The following is a 19456-nucleotide window of genomic DNA, read 5'->3' on the forward strand; positions in this document are numbered from 1 at the left end:
GGTAAAAAATACAGCCTCCATGAGACCCAATAACATCCCAGGCTGCATCCTACATGAATTCAGGCAGGAACTTGCAGCACCTTTAGGCGCCCTAGTCAACCAAAGCCTGAGCACTGGCTTTGTCCCAGCTGAGTGAAGGACAGCCATTGTCATCCCTTTACACAAAGGTGGAGCCCACACTGATGTGGGAAATTATAGACCCATCAGCCTAACTAGCCTGATCTGCAAGGCCATGGAACGGATTATCATGGACCTCATTAACAAGGACATTGGCAACTTTCAAACACTTGAGTCCACACAGTTTGGCTTCATCAAGTGGAGGTCATGTCTGTTAAATTTGGTCAACCTTTTTGATACAATCACCAAAGCCATGGACAAGGGGAAGACAGTGCACACTGCCTACCTTGACCTGTCCAAAGACTTTGACTCTATTCCCCACTCGGGCATAATAGATAAACTCTCTCAACTAGGCAACAATCCATAAGTTACCAGATGGGTAGCTAACTGGCTCACTGATAGAACTTACCTGGTCAAAATAGGGGAAGCCACCTCAAGCAGTAGACCCATATCAAGTGGCATATCCCAGGGTTCGGTCTTGGGGCCTCTTTTATTTGAAATATACTTTTCTGAGGTGCAGGCCACAACCAGTGGGCTATGGCTGACCAAGTTTGCAGATGACTGCAAGCTGGGTGCTGTCATCAGTTCCCCTAATGATGTGGACATCCTACAAGAGGGTCTCACCTAAACAAATGACTCGTGCCAGAAACATGGCTTCAAGCTGAATATAAAAAAATACATCACCCCCTTTGGGGAAAATGATGTCCCCATAAATTATTCCATTAATAACAATGTCCAAAGCACACAGTCAGTCGTGAGGGATTTGGGCACCCAGATTGATAGCAATCAGACTTTTGACCATGTTGCTTCCATTGTATGGAAAGCTTTCTACAGGGTCCACCTCATAAGTAAGGGTATCTTATCCAGGGACAAGGAGGTGATAACATCCTTGTATTCTTCCCTTTTAAAGCCTATTATTGAGTACAATGCCCCATGTATCTCAGAAAGCACATACAGCAGCTGGAGAGACCACAGAGGTTTCCTCACCAGGGGAATCCAGGGCCTCAAAAATCTTCCATACATAGATAGGCTAAAAGCCCTATCCTTCTACTCTGTTTCATACAGACTCCTCAGAGGTGACCTCTGTCTGGCATACACGGCAATCTCAGACCCCCACCTTGACGGGACTGCTGCATATCCACAAGTCAAGCTCCACTCAAATAACCCGCACACGTGGCCTCAACCAGGTCTGTGACATCAATAGAACTTGTTGGTGGGACAGATTTGTGTCCTAGAGGCTCCCCCATCTGTGGAATAGACTCCCTCTCCATGTCAAGCAGAGTATCTCTTTACCCCTTTTTAAGCACAACCTGGATAACTGGATGGAAAATAGAAAATACATCCCTGGGCTGAGTCAAGTTTTGGTAGACTACGATTAACTCTGTGAGAAATTATCACAATCTATTTGAAAAAAATGGACAGATTTATAAAATGATACAGATATATATGTATACACATATATATATTTATCATGTAAGGGGAAATGTATACTATTTCCCTGGATGGTGTCCTGTAATGTATCTGCCAGTCATTATTATTATTATTGATATTTAGTATTGAGTTTCCCAATGTGCTGATGTCTACTGCACTGGTTGTTCAAGGCATAGCCCTTCTAGATGATCCATAATGGATATTTATTTAATGAAAATTCCTGAAGCCTTTCTAAATACTTTAAGTTTACCAATCCTACGATATTAAGAAAGGGGATCTTTGAACATTTTAAAACCCTTGCAAGAGGCCTTTTCAAATGCTATAAATTACAGAACTATATTCAATAATGTAAAACCATGTAGTAAATTCACACTTGACTAAAACAAAATGGGTGAGAATTCACCTTAAGTTTATTAAGTGTTTCATCTCAAATGTTTTAAGACTTCATCTGAATAAAAATATCTAAAAACAATCACCATTTTGGTAATGAAATTGTTATTATACAGCTTGTTAACCTGTTACAATTAATTTTCCCTTTTAAAATGCGCATTAAATCTTATGATGTTTTAATCACGGTTGTCACTCACATTCACTTTTTTTTAAATTAGGGTATGCTATATACTGCCTCTACCATTACCATTCTAGAATGTCTAACACACACAAATGAAACATTTTAAATTACCCAATAGACTACTGAATGTTTAAATAAAGTATTTTTCCCATCGTTTGTCTTGATGACATGCAAGTTTTCTTTAATTCTTTCTGGCAATTTCGTAGTGGTCATTCCTATACAAAGACAATCACAGCTGAGGCGCTCAACAATGTAAACCACAAAAGTAGTACTGCAATCAGCTATTCTAAACAAATTATAAAAAATGTTATGCATTCACCATAATGTTCCACCTGTGTTGTCCATTTTCATTCTTCCTCAGCTGTTGGGTTTGGATCTGACTCGGCTGTTTTTTTTTCCAGCTCGTGAAACACTGAAACTCTTGAGCTCCAACCTTACCCATAATGCACTATTCCACTACCATACCTCAGATCTTCATTGCTAAATTCTAAGCCTATATAATATTTAACAAATATAAAGAGATGAACTAACAGTATCTGGAGCTCAAATAAAGGAACACTGGTTCCTTTAGCCTCTTCTAATCCTTCCTGAAGTCAAACTGGTAGGGGTTTGAAGGGAAGGAAGTTGAGGAAAAATGAAAATGGACAACACAGATGGAACATTATGGTGAGTACATACGATTTTTTATGTGATGTTGTCATTTTCATTCACTCCTCAGTGTTTGGGACAGAGTCCCCAGCTACTTAAATCCCAGGAGGTCTCCAAGGAAGGATATTCCTGAATACTACTAAGCAGAAGACTACTCTTCCTGTAGAGACCAGATTCAGTTTGCAATAAACAATAAAGGTATGAAGGTTAGCACAAGTTGCAGGTACCCAAACATCATCCTAGAATGATATGGATAAAAATACTGAACAAGTTGCCATAGACTTGGTAGAATGAGCTTTTAGATGTTTTGGCAAAGACAGACTCAATTTTTTTGTAAATAAATGAAATACAATCAGTTAACCATTTGGCTAAGGCTACTTAAGTAACTGGTTTGCCCAGTTTTGAATCTGAAAAGGAGACAAATAATTGATCTGATTTCCTGAAAATGTTTGTCCTATGCAAAACAATATGCAACAGTCTATGAACATCCAACAGGTGCGACATATACTCTCTCCCTTCTTTGAAAAATTTGGGAAGAAAACTGGAAGGTTGATAGTTTGATTAATACTGGATTCTGGCACCACCTTATGAAGGAAGGAAGAATGTTTTGTTTCATAATGATATCCTATCCTTATGAAAAATCAAATAAGGAGGCTTAGAAAATAGGGCTTGAAGTTCTGATACTCTTCTAACAGACATAATGGCCACTAAAAGACAGTCTTCTAGGTTAGAAATTTTAGTTCACACTTGGCTGACGGTTCAAATAGAGATTGGGTCAAAGATTGTAAAACCAAATTCAAATCCTATGGGGGAGTAGGATCTTTAAAAGGGGGTCTAAAAAGAAAAGTTCCCCTTATAAAGGCCTTACAAAGTTTGGAAGAAGCTAAAGATGAATTATTTAGTCCAATGTGAAAATTAGAAAAGGCAAATAGTTGTACTTTTAAAGTTGAAGAACTAGAACCTTCATTATAAATTGTAGCTAAAAGCTCAAGTACTTCAAGTAGCAGCACTGAAAAAGGTTCAGTGTCATTTTGCTGCACCCAGATAACAAACCGTTCCATTTACTTCTGTAAATTATTTCTAGCTGAAGTTTTGTGAGAGGATAAATAAATGAGGCGGACGGGGGAGGAGAGCCTGAGCTGTCTTGCTATCAATGGAAGTGGAGAAACCATGCAGTCAATTTTAGGCCTAAGATGTCCGGGTGTATCATGTCTCTTAGATGAGACAGGAAGTCTGGAACTGGATCCAGAAACCATGGTGGGTCAGCAGATGAGGCCAAAGAAAGGGGAGCCAAATCTTTTGAGGCCAATAAGGAGCAATGAGAATGACTGTGCTCTTCAACTGAGATGCTTTCTGAAGGAATTTGAGAATTAGTGGTACTGGGGAAAGGTGAAGAGGAGACCAGGTGGCCAATCATGGAGAACAGCATCTCTTGGTGATTCCCTTGGTGGAGGGAACCAGGGCATAGAACCTGCTGCACTTGTCTCGCAAAAAAAAAAAAAAAAAAAAAAAAAAACACAAAATAAAGTGGGGGGCTTCACCCCCCCATTGCCCGATGTGGGGTCTATGCCCTCAACCCCCCCCCACTTAAATATACCAACTCCAAGATCACACCACAGTGGAGGAAAGAGCAATGTCCCGAAAACAGCCTAGTGATTTTTTCCCTAGGAAAAAAAATTCTGTTCCTTGTTTTCGGGATTTTGCCATTTCGACATTTAGCTGTCGATTAAACAGCATTCGCTTACTTAACAGGGAACCAAGGATCAATTGAGCTGTGAGAGAGGAATTTTGAATGATCCTTTTGACCTAGAATCATATGGTCTGTACCCTTTGTAAAGGATGGGAAGATGTCAAGGATACTGTGTCAAATAAAGCTCCTATAAACGCTAACATTAATTTGAGTTGGTTCTAGTCAAGATTTGTTGTGATCAATAGTAATTCCCAGGTGAAAGCATAACTGGAGTATATAATCTTGTGCTTTAATCAGATATTGCTTGGTCAGAGCGATTATGAGCCATTAGTCCAAGTAAGGAAATACCCAAAATCTCTGCAGTCTCAAGTGAGCTGCCACTACTGCCATGCTTTAGTGAACACCCTGGAGGCTGTGGTGAGACCAAAGGGCAGAGCTCTGAATTGATAATGATTGACTCCCAACCAGAAGTGTAGTTATCTTCTGGACCATCTGTTCATTTTTATATTATAGTATGCATTGTGAAGATCTACTGAGCACATCCAGTCATCCTTGTGCAGAAAGAGCAGAATGGACTGAACCATGACCATCCAGTACTTGGTGTACTGAACTAACTTGTTCAGGCTGCTGTGATCCAAAACTGGTCTCCAGTCCCCTGTTTTCTTTGGCACTAAAAAGAATGTTAAGTAAGTTCTGGACTCTTTCTGGTCTGGGCGGACTTCTTGGATGACTCTCTTTCCTACACTCACAGCAGACAGGGTCTTAACATTGCACTCACCTGAATAATCTGTCTTTAAACTTGAGGCACTGTAATGGTAACAACAATGTTGGTGAAGATTTTAAACGGTGGTTTCAAGGCCCCATTTTTGATTTTACTGCTTCGAAGGAAGGTAAAGCTTTGGAACTTACTGTTAAACAACAACTAGAAGTATTTGGGACTAAATGCAGAAAATATAGGGCGCTACAGTTGGACAATGCATTTTTGGCTAAGTATATTACTTTACAACAAGTCCCCAAGGGATTAAGGATCTGGAAACTTCCAATGGTATAGAACAAGGGACACAAGCCTATAAAGAACTGATAGATCTGTTTAATAAGACAGGTCTACAAATGTTGGACAGGTATCCTTGAGAGGGAAATTGTTAAACTGAATGAAACCATTGTGGGGGACTTGTTTTTTTCAAAATGCACAAGGGTACCGGGATGTTTTAAGTAACATTGATAAATATGTTGAAAAAAGTATACAAACGAAAATTAAGAAGTTAGCTAGGGATACAGAGGACTATAAAAACAACCGGGCCTATGGGTTTGTTAAATACGGTCATGAAAAGTATGTTAAGGATGCCATAACTGTAAATTATGATTTTGTTAACAGTGATAGTGAGCCGAATAAGAGTGCATCTACATCTGGTGCTTTTTTAGACGAATATCCACCGTTAAGGAGATCAGCTCGGCAACAGACCAAGAGGGAGGGGAATTTAACCAACCAGCACCATGTTCCAGATACAAAATATCAGGGACAGAGCCGGGCAAACAACTGTTGGAACAAACAATGGCACAACTACAACAACAACAGAAGGAGATATTAAATGACTTTGATATTGACTTTGACTGTGATGCATGTGAAATTCCATCTTGTTTCCCAACTACTACTATGTGCGATGAAGAAGTTTGTTTAAACAATGAGAACTTGTTGCTACAGTGTAAAATCTTCACTAAATCCAATTTTAGTATTTATAATTACAGTGCATTTGATATTAAAGAATCTCATCATGATGTTTTGTCAAAAGGTTTTTCATTTGTGCCTAGCTATAGAACAAACATGGTGGATGTACTCACTAGTGTCAAAATGTTTGCTAGACAGCTAAATCTGGCCGTTTACTTTAAGGACAACCATAGTGTTGGTGACCAAAATAATGAGGGGCGTTTAAAAAGTAAGAGTGTATTTATAACCCCATGTAACAAGGATGTGTTTACTTTTGAAAAACTATACATTAGAGGAATTAAGAATATGATTAATACCAAATGGGGGGGCAAACTATGTTTCGAATTTGACTCCACAGGAAAAAGATGCTTTGTTTGAGTTAGCCAAGAATAAAGATTTCAGAATTATGAAACCCGATAAGGGTGGTGGTGTGGTGATTATGTCCAGATTTGATTATATAGCCAAGATGCAGGAAATATTGGATGACCACACAACCTACCAAAGGGCATCTATCAACGAATTGCATATAGCATATCGTAAAATTGATCTGTTTTTACTTGATGCCCTATTTCGGGGAGCACTAACTGAAACAGAATTCAATTTTCTAAATGTGGAACACCCAGTCACACCGGTCATTTTTGGTATCCCCAAAATACATAAAGGCACCAGAGATCCTCCTTTTAGAGCTATAGACAAAGACTGAACCCTTGGCTGCTTTTGTGGATGAAGGGATTCAGAAGGTTGTGGCTGGGGTTCCACACATTTTGAAAGACTCTTGGCATTGCCTTCACAGACTTGATAGGATATCTGATGATGGTATGGAATGGTCTTTTTTAACCATAGATGTCATTAACCTATTCACACTAATCCCACAAGATGTAGGGGTTGAATATTTTACCCAGAGTTTGGTCAAAAGTGGTAAACTAAATGCTGCTAAAATAAACATGATGACATCAAGTATGGAAATGGTGTTAAAGAGCAACTTTGTGACATTTGAAGGTGAGATGTTTCAACAAATTTCAGGTGTGGCAATGGGGGCAAAATGTGCCCCTGGATTTGCCAACCTAGTTCTTCTGCATTGGGAGGAAAATTATGTATTTGGTTCACCATACAATGACAAAATTGCTCTATATAACAGATTTCTAGACAATATAGTAATACTTTGGAAGGGCAGTGAGGACGATGCTATGTCCTTTGTTGAATATCTAAACAGTACTACTACTTTTTTTAGATTTACCAGCAAGTGGAATGAAAATGAAATAGAGTTTTTGGACATCAAATTGACCAAACAGCAAATATTCTACATAGCAACATTTTTAGGAAGAAGTCTCACAGTAATTCCTTGTTACATTAAAATAGCTGTCACCCCCCCTCATCAAAAAAGAGAAATAGTGAAGGGCCAGATGGTAAGACTTTCCAGACTAGTGAGCGATGATGATACTTGCATTAAGGAAGTGTATACTTTTATTGGCTTCTTTTTAGATATGGGCTATCCCCTAAAGATGCTGTTAAAAATTAGATACAAGGTTTTGGAGAAAAGGAGGAGTATATACCAACCTATTTTAAGGGGTAACAACACAGACATGGTCCAGAAGAACAATACCCTTGAAGTCAAGGCATTAATTTTGAAATATAATAGTCAAACGAGTGGTGTTGTTGAATTAGTGAATCAAACATGGGACACAGCATTTAATGAAACTATGAGGAAGGATTTAGGAAATTTCCCCAAAATAATATATTCTAGGGGAATGAATATTAAGGAAATCTTGGAGGGAAACAGAATTACTTATAACTGTTCCAGGATGTATAAGTGTAGAACCTGTAAATTTTGCAGGTTTATTAATGAAGGACCATATGTAGTGGTGTCCAATTATATTAAGACCATAGGGTGCCCTGGTAGGTGTAGTTGCAACACACAGAAGTTGGTATATATTGCCACCTGTGTTAGTTGCAATGCATTCTACGTGGGCAAAACTGTCCGTAGGTTAAAAGACAGGATAGTAGTACACCAGAGGGCTATAAAAAATAAGGATACACACAATGCATTATATACGCATAGCACATAGTGTGTTAATTTTAAGAAATTTATTTTCTTTGTGATTGACAGAGTGACATGTTTTGAAAGAGGTGGGGATGAAGGGTTGAAGGTAGAATTATTGGACTATAAATGGCAAATAATCTTGGATGCAACAACCCCACCAGGTTTGAATGAATATATTTCTCTAAAACCTGTTTTATAAGATAGGGCTAATAGAATTTAGCATAAACAGGTGATTACAAGGTATTTTATACCCCTATATGCTTCATTCAATTTGCCATTAATAACATTTTATATTTTTTTGTATTCATTATTATTATTTTTTATGTGAGTTTTATTTGAATGAGAGATGTAAGTTTATACACTGTAGATAAGATGTTTTATACACTAGTTTTAACACCAAGTTTGGGCATCATTATTCCTTATTGTGCGTGGATGCATTCAGTGTTTAAATTAGTGTAACAATTATCTAATTGTCCAATTATTTTCTATTGGATGTTTGAATAATTGCTTGAGTATTTAATGTATGTTATGGGTGATTTTCACTTACTCTGATGAAGCCATTTGTAATGGTGAAAGCACTTAGCAAGTGAATTTGGATGCTTTTGGATTAAAACTTCTGCCTTGTGCTTTGAACGTGGTTCTTCTTTTGTTTTTCACTAGTTTTGTACCCTTTGGGTATTCAGTTTGTGGTATTTGTGGCAAGTAAAGAACTTCTGTCAAAGGGAGCATTGGCAAAGTAAGGCTTGAAGGGCTCCGGGAAATCACACAGGTGCACCTAGGCATGCTTTCTAACTGAAATGCTTGAACCCACTACCCTTGAGGTACCTTCAGCTGCATGTGAATGAGCCTCATAGACAAATCTGAAACAGACTGTAGGCTAGCCAACTGTGAGGCAATCAAGCTATCTGTCTCAGAAGTAATCGTACTAGAGAAGGATTTGACAAGTTCTTAAATCATATCCCTCTGGAGTCTAGTGAAGTGTGCCGAATAATTCAGTGGCTGAAGTGCAAAAGTCACTGAAGCATATACTCACTTCCCAAATCTGTCCAGCATCCTAGACTCCATGTTAGGGGGATGAACAGAGGAACTTTATTCTGCAAGTTCCATTTTGTGACTGCTGCTATGACCATGGCATTAACTGGAACTTCTTTGATTCAAAATTCCCTATTCTTGGGTGGTGCCAGTATCCTGTCTGGTCTCTTGGGGATCGGCTCAAAGGAAGCAGGTCCCTTCTACACCTGTCAAGAGATCAAATCAATGAGCTCCTCAGTGGGCGGAGTCACCCAAGTGGTAAATGGGCCAGCCCCAAAGGCTTCCAGGAATACTGATTCCTCTTGGGAAGGGTTGTTAGTTGACCAGCCACCCCTTTGTTTGAGGATCTCTAGTATGTCTCCAAATGAAACATCATCAGGTGGTGATTTTGGAGGCCCTTCCCCCTCACTGAAATCAGTATCCTCCATGACAGACTCTTGAGGAGAGCCTAAGGGCCTCCTTTTGCACTTTCTCTTTCTAGGGGCTTCTTTGGTGGGATGCTCTGGAGAAATATCGGAAGATATCAATATATGCTGTTGGGTATCCTGGAGACTTTGCGCTGGCTGTGGTGCAGGAAGTTGAGCTCAAGATACAAAGACAGCTGGGTCTGGGAAGTAGGAGGGTGGATACATCCTTTCTCTTGGAGCTGAGAAAACTCTCTCAACTACTTCAAAAGCAGAAAACCTCAAAGAGAAAGAGACTGACTGTTCTGAGATGCTTCTGTACATTCAACTCTTTCTGATCCAAAGGCAAACCACTCAATGTAGGGTTTGGAGCAGAGCTGTCTAGTACCGAGGCTCCAAGGGGCAGAGATGGCTCCAACAACCTCAGAGTCAACTCCAACACCTCAAATCCAGCGCGGATGCTACAGTTTCGAGAGTCATCTGGCTCTGACATGCTCAGAGCTGGTCCACTCAGAGACAGTATTGGCATAGATGATACAATAATCTTTGGATCCAATACAGATGGACCTGGGATTCTCAGATCCAACTGTTCCAAAACCAAAGGTCAGATTGGAGAATGAAACAAAATAGGAGAGGTAGTAATCACAAATGTCTCCGAACCCAATGGGGTGGGAGCAAGGAGAACCCCCATTTGAATTTGTGTTGAGAGAAATTTTCTCCTCATCCTATCCACATCTACTTTGGTCAGACTTCTGGATGAATGAGAAAAAGAAGCTCTAGACAAAGGAGATGGGAGATGAGAAGGAGACCAGATCTGAGGTGACCTTTATTTATGCTTTGTTGGATCTGATGCTTTTGTCATAGTCTTTGGATCCAAAGTAGTCGGACTGGAGGATTTCTTCTTCAGATCTGAAGAGACTGGATCCGAAGGTTCTAAAAGTTTTTGATGCAGTTACGAACCTGGAGCCCAAGAGAATATACAAAAAATACTTTAGTAATAGAAAGACAAGTAGTTAAACATATACAATTCTTATTTTAACTCTCAGAAATCCTCTATTGATCAAGAGCGAACAGTGACCATGTCCATACGCGAAGACAGCAAACGAGATCTGAGGTATTGTAGGGGGACTAGTGCACTATGAGTAAGGGAGGAGCTTGAGACTTTCAATGTTCCCTAGCTGAAAAAAGCAGCAGAGTCAGATCCAAAGGGTGGATCTAAACCCAAGAGCTGAGGAATGAATGAATGAAGACATCAGATCTTGTATTCATGCAACTGACAAAAAAAAAAGAGGAAAATTCTATAAGTTAATACAGACATAATTCAGGTTGTAGGGAAATAAGCTGATTTTGTACATGGCAATGAAGTTAATTAAAAAAATGGAATGTAAATCATTTTCAGGTAAGAGGACAACACTGGTTATGACAGGTATTTACAAGTGTGGGTTCTGTAAGTATTGTAGATATAGCAGTGAAGGACCAGTCTCTGAGATTCACAAAGTTTGCCACCAGGGGTAAATAGGGCTTACCACTGCCAGTAGCTCTTTCTGATTCAGAGACAGCCCTACTGCAATGCTTCTAAGTGGCCTGTAGAAGCACTGCAGTGGGCAGTTGCTCCAGCTTACCACAAATGTTAATGAGGTATTCCAAGGGAGCAGCATATGATAATTAGTTATATGATCTCTCCTAGAAATGTCTGTGGTGAGAGCTTTATATAGCTAAGCAATTCATAGATCTGTTCAACTGCATTAACCAACTTCAGCAGCTGCATTAACTAAACCAAAAGTTCTTGTTCACCCATTACTTTCAATGGGAGAGATCACATTAAAGATAAATGTCAAGTAGTTTCGTGGGGAAAAAGTGGTGGGTTTTGTGTATGTATTTTATAAGTATGAGTGGTTATGAGTAGTATTAGGTTAGAAAAAGTGTGTGTATTTGTGTGTGTTGGGTGGGGATTCATGGCAAGTTGCTGAGTTTTGGTGACTGTAAACAAATAAAAAAGCAATTACTGAAACTACCTTTGGTGAACAGTAGAACATTTTTTACAGGGAGGCTGCAACCACCACATCCCTCATACTTTTATATACCAACTCAGAAGTAGCACAACACTATTTGTTATTTTTGCATTCGCTGAAACTACCATCATCAATATTAGTAGTTAAGGAATCGCTGGAGTAGGTAAATGAGTGAATGGGTGAGTATGTCCATGACTAAGGTCAAGTGGTAGAGGGATGTGCTTGAAGTACAGTGTGTGTGGGTGTGATAATGTTGGTGAGTTTATGGTGCAGTTGGCCTTCCAGACTGCTGACCCTAGACTTATCAGTACTGCCTGTAATATGAGGAGGATTCATTAGACACCAGGGACACATTTGAAATATTACTCTAACTTATGTCAAATGTTAATAGAACAAATGGTTTGCAGCAAAAGGCAATATTTGTGCCATTGCAACATATGTTTATAAATGTATGTATGCATTAACAGTGAAAGATATCACAGTGTTAAATAAAGGTTTAAAATTCATTGCTACGGTGATACCCATGGGATATGAATTGAAATGTGAAAATTTCAGGTTTGTAAGAAAGCTACATTTAAAGTATCACTTTGCAGAAAATGTGAATGAGCTAAGTGAAATAAGCATTAATAGTGACTGTGAGTAGAGTGAAGCTAGCTTTTATTCGTGTGTATCAGATCAGGATTTGGATGTTTATTGTAAACTGTACAAAGAGAAATGTCATATAAAAGTGATTTTATACCTTTTTTAAAGATGAAATTATTCAACAATTTTCCAATGCATTTCAATATAATGTGGAAAAAGAGTGCGAGTTATTTTGTAAGGACAGAAGTAGTATAAGGTTTAATATGAGCAAAAATGAATGGTTAAGTTTGCAAAAATTGAGTCAAAATAGAGAGTTTTTAAGCCATCTGACAAAAGGGGAAAGCTGGTGGTGCTCCACTATACACAATATTTAAAAAATGTTTTATACTCATCTTAGAAATGAAAATGTGTATGTACAAGTAGGGATGGACAGTTACATGAATGCAGTAGCCATGTATAAAGAGTTAAGTAAGGGTTTGAGACGTAAGTATTTTTCTCATGAAGATGTGTATAAGAAGTTTGAGGTTAAAGACAACACCGTGGCATACATTTTTTGTGTCCTTAAGATATACAAAAGTATGGTCGACCCACCAGGATGACCCATTGTATCAGCTAGTGGTTATTTTACACATAACTTAGCATTCTTTCTACATACGTATTTAAGGATAGAGGTGGAAAAATTAACCTCATACATAAAAGATTATTTTGATTTTTTTGCTAAAATAAAAAATGTAAAATGGTCGAAGAACATGTTCTTTGTAGTTATGGGTGTAGTTAGTCTATATACTAACATTGAACATGAGGATGGAATGGAAGCCCTACTTTTTTTTCTTGAAAGATACCCCTAGAACACATTACATTTTAGAATTGGTGTACTCCTGCCTTAGTCATAATATTTTCAGATTCAATGGGGAGCAATTTAAGCAGTTGAAGGGTACGGCTATGGGGGCAGGATTCACTCCTATGTATGCAAACCTGTTTATGGGGATGTTTGAGAACAAATATATATATATATATATATATAAAACAATATTTTTTTTAAAAAACATGTATTAGCATCTTATAGATTCATTGATGACTTAGTTTTCATTTGTGATGGGGGCTGAGAAGATGTAGAAGATTTTGTACAAAATCTACACAGGAACCATTACAATGTTAAATTTGATGGTATTGAAAAAGGGTTACAGGTCAACTTTTTGGATATTACATTGATAGAAATCAACAATGAAATAATTTAAAGTAGAATACATAGGAAATTTGAAGCAAATAGTCATGTATTACATGGTGAAAGCTGTCACCCCCCCCATACAATTAGATCTATTCCGTATGGAGAATTTCTCAGAATCAAAAGATTATGTAGTGACAAAAGAGTGTGAAATGGAAATTAATAAGGCAGCTAAAATGTTTGTTGATAGAGGTTATGATGGAAAGATAGTAAAAGCAAGTATAGAGTCAAAAGTAGAGAAAAAATATGGTAGTTACAATGAACTGGAAGAGAGGAGTAATAAGGAATCAAGAGGGGCAGAACAAGTTTTTTGTTACAAAATATACTATCTTCACATAATCATTGGCGTAGATAGTTAAATACTATTGGGGTATCTTACACAAAAGTAAATATTTGAAATTGGAAGCAAGTAAGCCTCCCCATGTTTCATATACAAGGGGTAGGAGTATCAGAGAGTTTATAGTGCATGACAGGTTTCAACTGCCTATAGAAAAAGGGAATTTAGAATTAAAAATACATGGCACCTTCCCTTGTGGCAAGTGTACCTGCTGTAAGTACATTACACCTAGCTTTAAGAAAAGTAATGGTAAAAAGCTTTTTCAGACTGGTATGTATTCCTGTGATAGCATAGGAATAGTATATGGGCTGAAATGCCCTTGTGACACAGTATATATAGGTGAAAGCAAAAGAAGCTTTAAAGACAGGTTAAAAGAACATTTAAGAGATACAGGGAAGGGGAAGGAAGAGATCCCAGTGGCAACACACTTTAGAGATTTTCATAACAGTAATGTTATGGTTTAAAAGCCACAATTTTAGGACAGGTAAAAAATGGAAATTATTTAAATATGAAAAAAAATGTGAAAATGGAATCTATTTTGATTTTAAGGGAGTGTCATTGGAAATGTTTTCTTTAATTAATTTTATGTATTTTATACATCTAATTGATTGACGGATTGCAAATTCTGGTATTTAAGAAGAAAGGGAAATGTGACAAAGATATACCCTGTAAAGGCTAAAACAGCCGAGGTGCTAGAGGAGTCACTTCTTGTGTTTTTGTACTACAAGTCTTGTATTTGTGCTTTTCTGTGTTTGGATACCAACTTTATTCAGCTGAGCTGTGTTTGCTTTGGATATTTGTGACTTTTTATTTAAACCACTAAGAGTCTGCTAGCTTTTTTTCTGTGGTTGTGAATATTCACTGATCTCATTATCACATAGTACCTATAAACCTGTAATACTTGTAATATTGAATTTTCTCTGTTTTATAAAGCTTGTACATATCAGTCTGCAACTGAAGGTTTTCTCCTCCAATAATATTGTGTTTTTCTGCTTACACAAATATCCAGTGATTTCCTTATCACAATGTTGGGGAGGGATTAGTGCATTATGAGTAAGGAAGGAGCTCAAGAGTTTCAGTGTTCCACTAGCATTCCATTTTTTTTAATTAACTTCATTGCAGCACCAATTTATCTGTTTTATAAAGTTTGTACATATCAGTCTGAAACTGGACCTTTTCTCCACAAGCCTCCACTAAAAATGGGCTCTTTCTGACCCAATTGGACCTTCCTGGTAAACAAATGTCAAATAAATGTCAAATAAAAATAAATAAATAAATATGGACTGACAGTAGTGATTACATAAAGAAAAGTACTTTTTAGCATTTGTGGCAATAACTGAGTTATTCAGAGATGTGCAAATTAGCTGATAATGAGGTATTTCTTCATTGCGACTAATGTTACTGAATCACTGTTTCTCGAGATTGCATTAAAGGATTCTATTGGCCGCAGCATTTACCATTGATGGCTGGGTTCTTTCTGAATCCTGGGACATATTTTTTGGTATTTGCATAAATAAAAGTTATGGTTTGTCTAGAAAAGTTGATTACACCTTATTTTAAAAGGCAAAATAATCCATCAGTTAAGATTCTCAATCTGCAAAGACCAACTACTCCAACTATCTACTAAAGTACTTCTTCAGATATAAGGCTGTGAGTCCATGGAATAAACTTCAAGAATGGGCTGTGGACAAAGAATCTACAGAGTCATTCAAAAAGGCATGGGACAAGTGAGAAAGAGTTGAGGGATGAAGAAGGTTAAATTCACTTAAAGAAAAACAGGCTTATTGTCTTCTTCAGCAAATATAACTGGATTGGATTAATACTGCAAAAATGGCCAGGATAAGCCATATTTCACAGGTGAGAAAGCCCATAAATAAGGATAACAGTCAAGATGATTTTCTTAAAACGATAAATATAAGGTATGACCATCCTGGGCTCTGCATGCATGTGGAAAGAGAAAATATTTAGAAGTACCAAGAACTCGCTTTACTCTTGGGGTCTTGCGAGTTATCCAACATCAGCTCTGATTTTCTCAACAATATGCCTCTTATCAAAGACAGAGGGTTTAGGATTTTTGCTTGGAAGTATTTGGATAAACCGCGGTGGTGGTGCTGCGGTAGCGTTGTCGCCTCACAGTAAGACGCTGCCCGGTTCGATTATCAGCTAGAGTGTCTTCTGCATGGAGACATGCGTGAATGGGCGTACCTTCGTTGAAGGTTGTGCATCAGGGCTGGTAACTTGGCAAATAAAAATCAACTACCAATCATTAGCGGACCGGAGTTCTGCTGTGGCGACCCCTAACCGGGAAAAGCCGAAAGACACAACAAAATTTTTATGCTCCAAGCAGGTTCTCTATCAGAAGAGTGAATGGTCTTCTGTCGAACTGTAAAGTTCGAAAGCTGAGAATGTCGAAGTCACGGAACAGAGATTTTTTCCCCCACTTTATTTTGTTTGTGTGTGTGTGTGTGTGTGTGTGTGTGTGTGTGTGTGTGTGTGTGTGTGTATATATATATATATATATATATATATATATAATTTTGTTTGTATATATATATATATATATATATATATATATATAAAATTTTGTTTGTGTATATATATATATATATATATATATATATATACACACACACATATATACATATATATATATATATATATATATATATATATATATATATATATATATATATATATATGTGTGTGTGTAAATTTATTTATTTTTTTTTTGGATCAGCAAATTTTTTCTCTGGGAACGTCGACATTTTTGGCTTTTGAACTTTATAGTTAGACAGAATAGCGTTCGCAATTTTCAGCGTTCTGATATAGACGTTCCAAACAGACCTCAAATAATTTTTCCTTAGGTAGACAACAAATATTTTAAATGTGATGTAGGTAAATGAGGCAACAGGGAACATGTTTGAGGAGTTTAATGAGCTTACATATTTTAAAAAGTCCCTACAGATCACTCTATCACAAATATTGGGGTAGCAAATAGCTGTAACTAAGTAAATGATTCTTTTGATCTGGGACAAGGAATATGAATTGTCTAGACATAGTAAGAACTTAAGTTTAATTCTACTGACTGCTAAAAAAGTGATTACTAGAAAACAGAAATCAAAATTTAAACCAACTGTATTTAAAGTACTGAATATTGTAAAAGATATACAAGAATTGGAAATGGATTTTTTAAAAACAGAAGGAGCAAACTATGTATAAATAAATGGAATTTGTAGGAAAAATACATTCACAATAGTGTCCTAAAGGAGTGAGATTTAAGGAAATGGTTTGAGTCTGGGAATATGAAATGCACCATAAATGCAAGCAGAGAATGAGGAATTTGGTCAGGGTAAAACAGACACATGAGGGTGGAAGGTCATTTGAAATCCATTTAAAGTTACCTATAACTTTAAATGTTTTATATCAGTACAGAAGCTTAACAGTCCTCTGTTTAGGTTATCTCATGCAGAAACTTCCATCTTTGGCACAAATAACAACATGCTACTGCTACAACAGATAATATTTGCAAAGGACTTTTGTTACTTAATGCATATAACAGGAAGTGATGTATGTAGTTTTATACTCCAGTTATGTCCTTGCATTTTTGTAGACCACATCTTCCAAAGAAAATGCCTGGAAAGGAATTGTTGCCCTCTAGAAATTAAGTTATGACTGCTACATATATGCACTTTAAATGCATTTTCTAAAGAAAATAAATAAAATCAATTACTTTATGTTATCAAAATGATGTTCCTTTTAATAGGCATAATATAATGTATTCACATATTAACAGTTAAGAAAAAATGTTTGTTGGAAAACAGCCTGTGTATAGTACCCTTTTTAAGAACACTGTTTGCTATATGCACTTAAGTGATCTAAGAGCATATAAGCATGAGTTTTTTGTATGTATGTAATATATAATGGAACATATGCAAACCTCAACTTTATTTTACTTGTTTCTAAGGCAACAGGTTTCAATCTTTATGACATAGCAGAATACAAAATTTCAGTGGGATTTCAAGCAACTCTTGAGTACAAGCAGTCGCCGCTTTACTACTCAGTAGTATTAAAAAATGTCACATTTCATCAGATTAGATTTTGGTGAAGAACTACCAAAGATGAAAATGTCAGTTCTTACAAAGCTTTACATCTGCTACACAAAGGACATTCCAAAAGAAGCAGGGATATTACAGGGTGAATAATATTTCTGGCACATGGAACAACATACATCTTACAGTACATGAACTACTGGAGCTCAGAATATATTGCCATAACAGGAATAAGGGTACCTTGTTTTCAAGTAAGAGATGACTGCACATGCTTGATCTACTGAGAAAAAATCCAGGCAAGCACTCTTTTCCGAACCAGGAATTCCAATCCCAGCTAACAACTTTGCAAGTTCTTTTATACTGTCTTCTAGCAACATGCTTTTATCTAAGGAAACAAGAGCAAGAAAAATATTTTTTTTTGATAGTGTAACTGACAACTGTGCTGCAATAAATGATAAAACTTAGAAATTATTAAACATTTCAGTTATGAAAATCATTATGTTATGTACTGTTATTTTTGATTAGAAAATGGGCAAATTGTAAATTGTCACTCTGAATGGAGAACAAATGTTATTTCTGAGTATCTGATATACTAACTAGTAAGTCAGAATCAGAATTATAAAGAACGGTGCATCATTAAATCACCATTAGTTTAATCAATCATTTTATTAATTTGTAAGAAGTGTTATGGTGACATGTTACAAATGGGGTGAAAGTATGTCATACTCTATCAATGAAGGCACTGTTTGGTAATGATGACACAAAGCAAGTTGTCAAAGCTGAGTATGCCATGGTGGGTAAAATATGACTCATCCTAAATAATTAGTGGTAGAAAATAATAAATACATACATATTTTCAATAATTTGTTTTTTTTTTCTTTTTGGTCAGTGTTCTATCAAAAGTAATACTACTTTGTAATACAACTATAATAATACTGAAAAAGCCAAATTAAGTTGGGCATGCATTTGAGTATATAGATAGGTCTCAGCCCGTTTGACTTCCAGATCAAGCAACAAAGCTTCTAACATACTGCTTTTGGTGTGATTGAGGCACTGTATTCTTCTGTTCCGAAGATGTATATTTTATGTGATTGATACATCAACTTCATAAAAATACAACATTGTCTTCAGTTCTGAAGATATACTGTACATGTATGGGATCCGTACTCATCCCCGAATAAACGTTTCACCGAATTACTGATGGCTGGGCATACTTGCGCGAAAATGCTTTTCACCGAAGCAGCATTTTCACGTAAGTATGCCTGTTGCAGAGGTCGTACTATGGTATGGATAAGGGAAAAATTCCCTTTTCCCCAATGTAGTGCAATCTCGGAGTGAGAATATTAAAGTAGGGGGTGCAGGGGGGCTTGCCCCCCTGCATAAACGTTAATTTAATGTCTTTTTTTTTTTTAACACAGTTTAGCGAAATAACTTTTTCGGTGAAAGCGCTTTCGCTAAATTGTGTTTGGTGATATTGGATTCGGACTGTTGAACTTTCATTCAACAATCCTAGATCCATATATATATATATATATATATATATATATATATATATTTTAATAGTTAACAGAGACTGCTCTATTTCCACACCAAGTAATTGTATTTATATTTC

General features: G+C 36.9%; 1 protein-coding gene across 4 annotated transcripts in view; it reads right to left on the reverse strand.

The window, feature by feature from the left end:
• CABCOCO1 (ciliary associated calcium binding coiled-coil 1) overlaps nucleotides 1-19456 on the reverse strand; it is an 806689-nt gene that overhangs the window by 430438 nt on the left and 356795 nt on the right. For all 4 annotated transcript variants that reach the window (XM_044056394.1, XM_044056391.1, XM_044056392.1 and 1 more), the window contains one exon: nucleotides 18085-18229. In XM_044056394.1, coding sequence (XP_043912329.1) covers nucleotides 18085-18229 — 145 coding nt within the window. The remainder of the gene's footprint in view (nucleotides 1-18084; nucleotides 18230-19456) is intronic.

This window comes from Protopterus annectens, chromosome 14.part0 (genome assembly GCF_019279795.1).
Source record: "Protopterus annectens isolate FY-2018-M chromosome 14.part0, PAN1.0, whole genome shotgun sequence".
In the NCBI taxonomy this organism is placed as follows: domain Eukaryota; kingdom Metazoa; phylum Chordata; order Ceratodontiformes; family Protopteridae; genus Protopterus; species Protopterus annectens.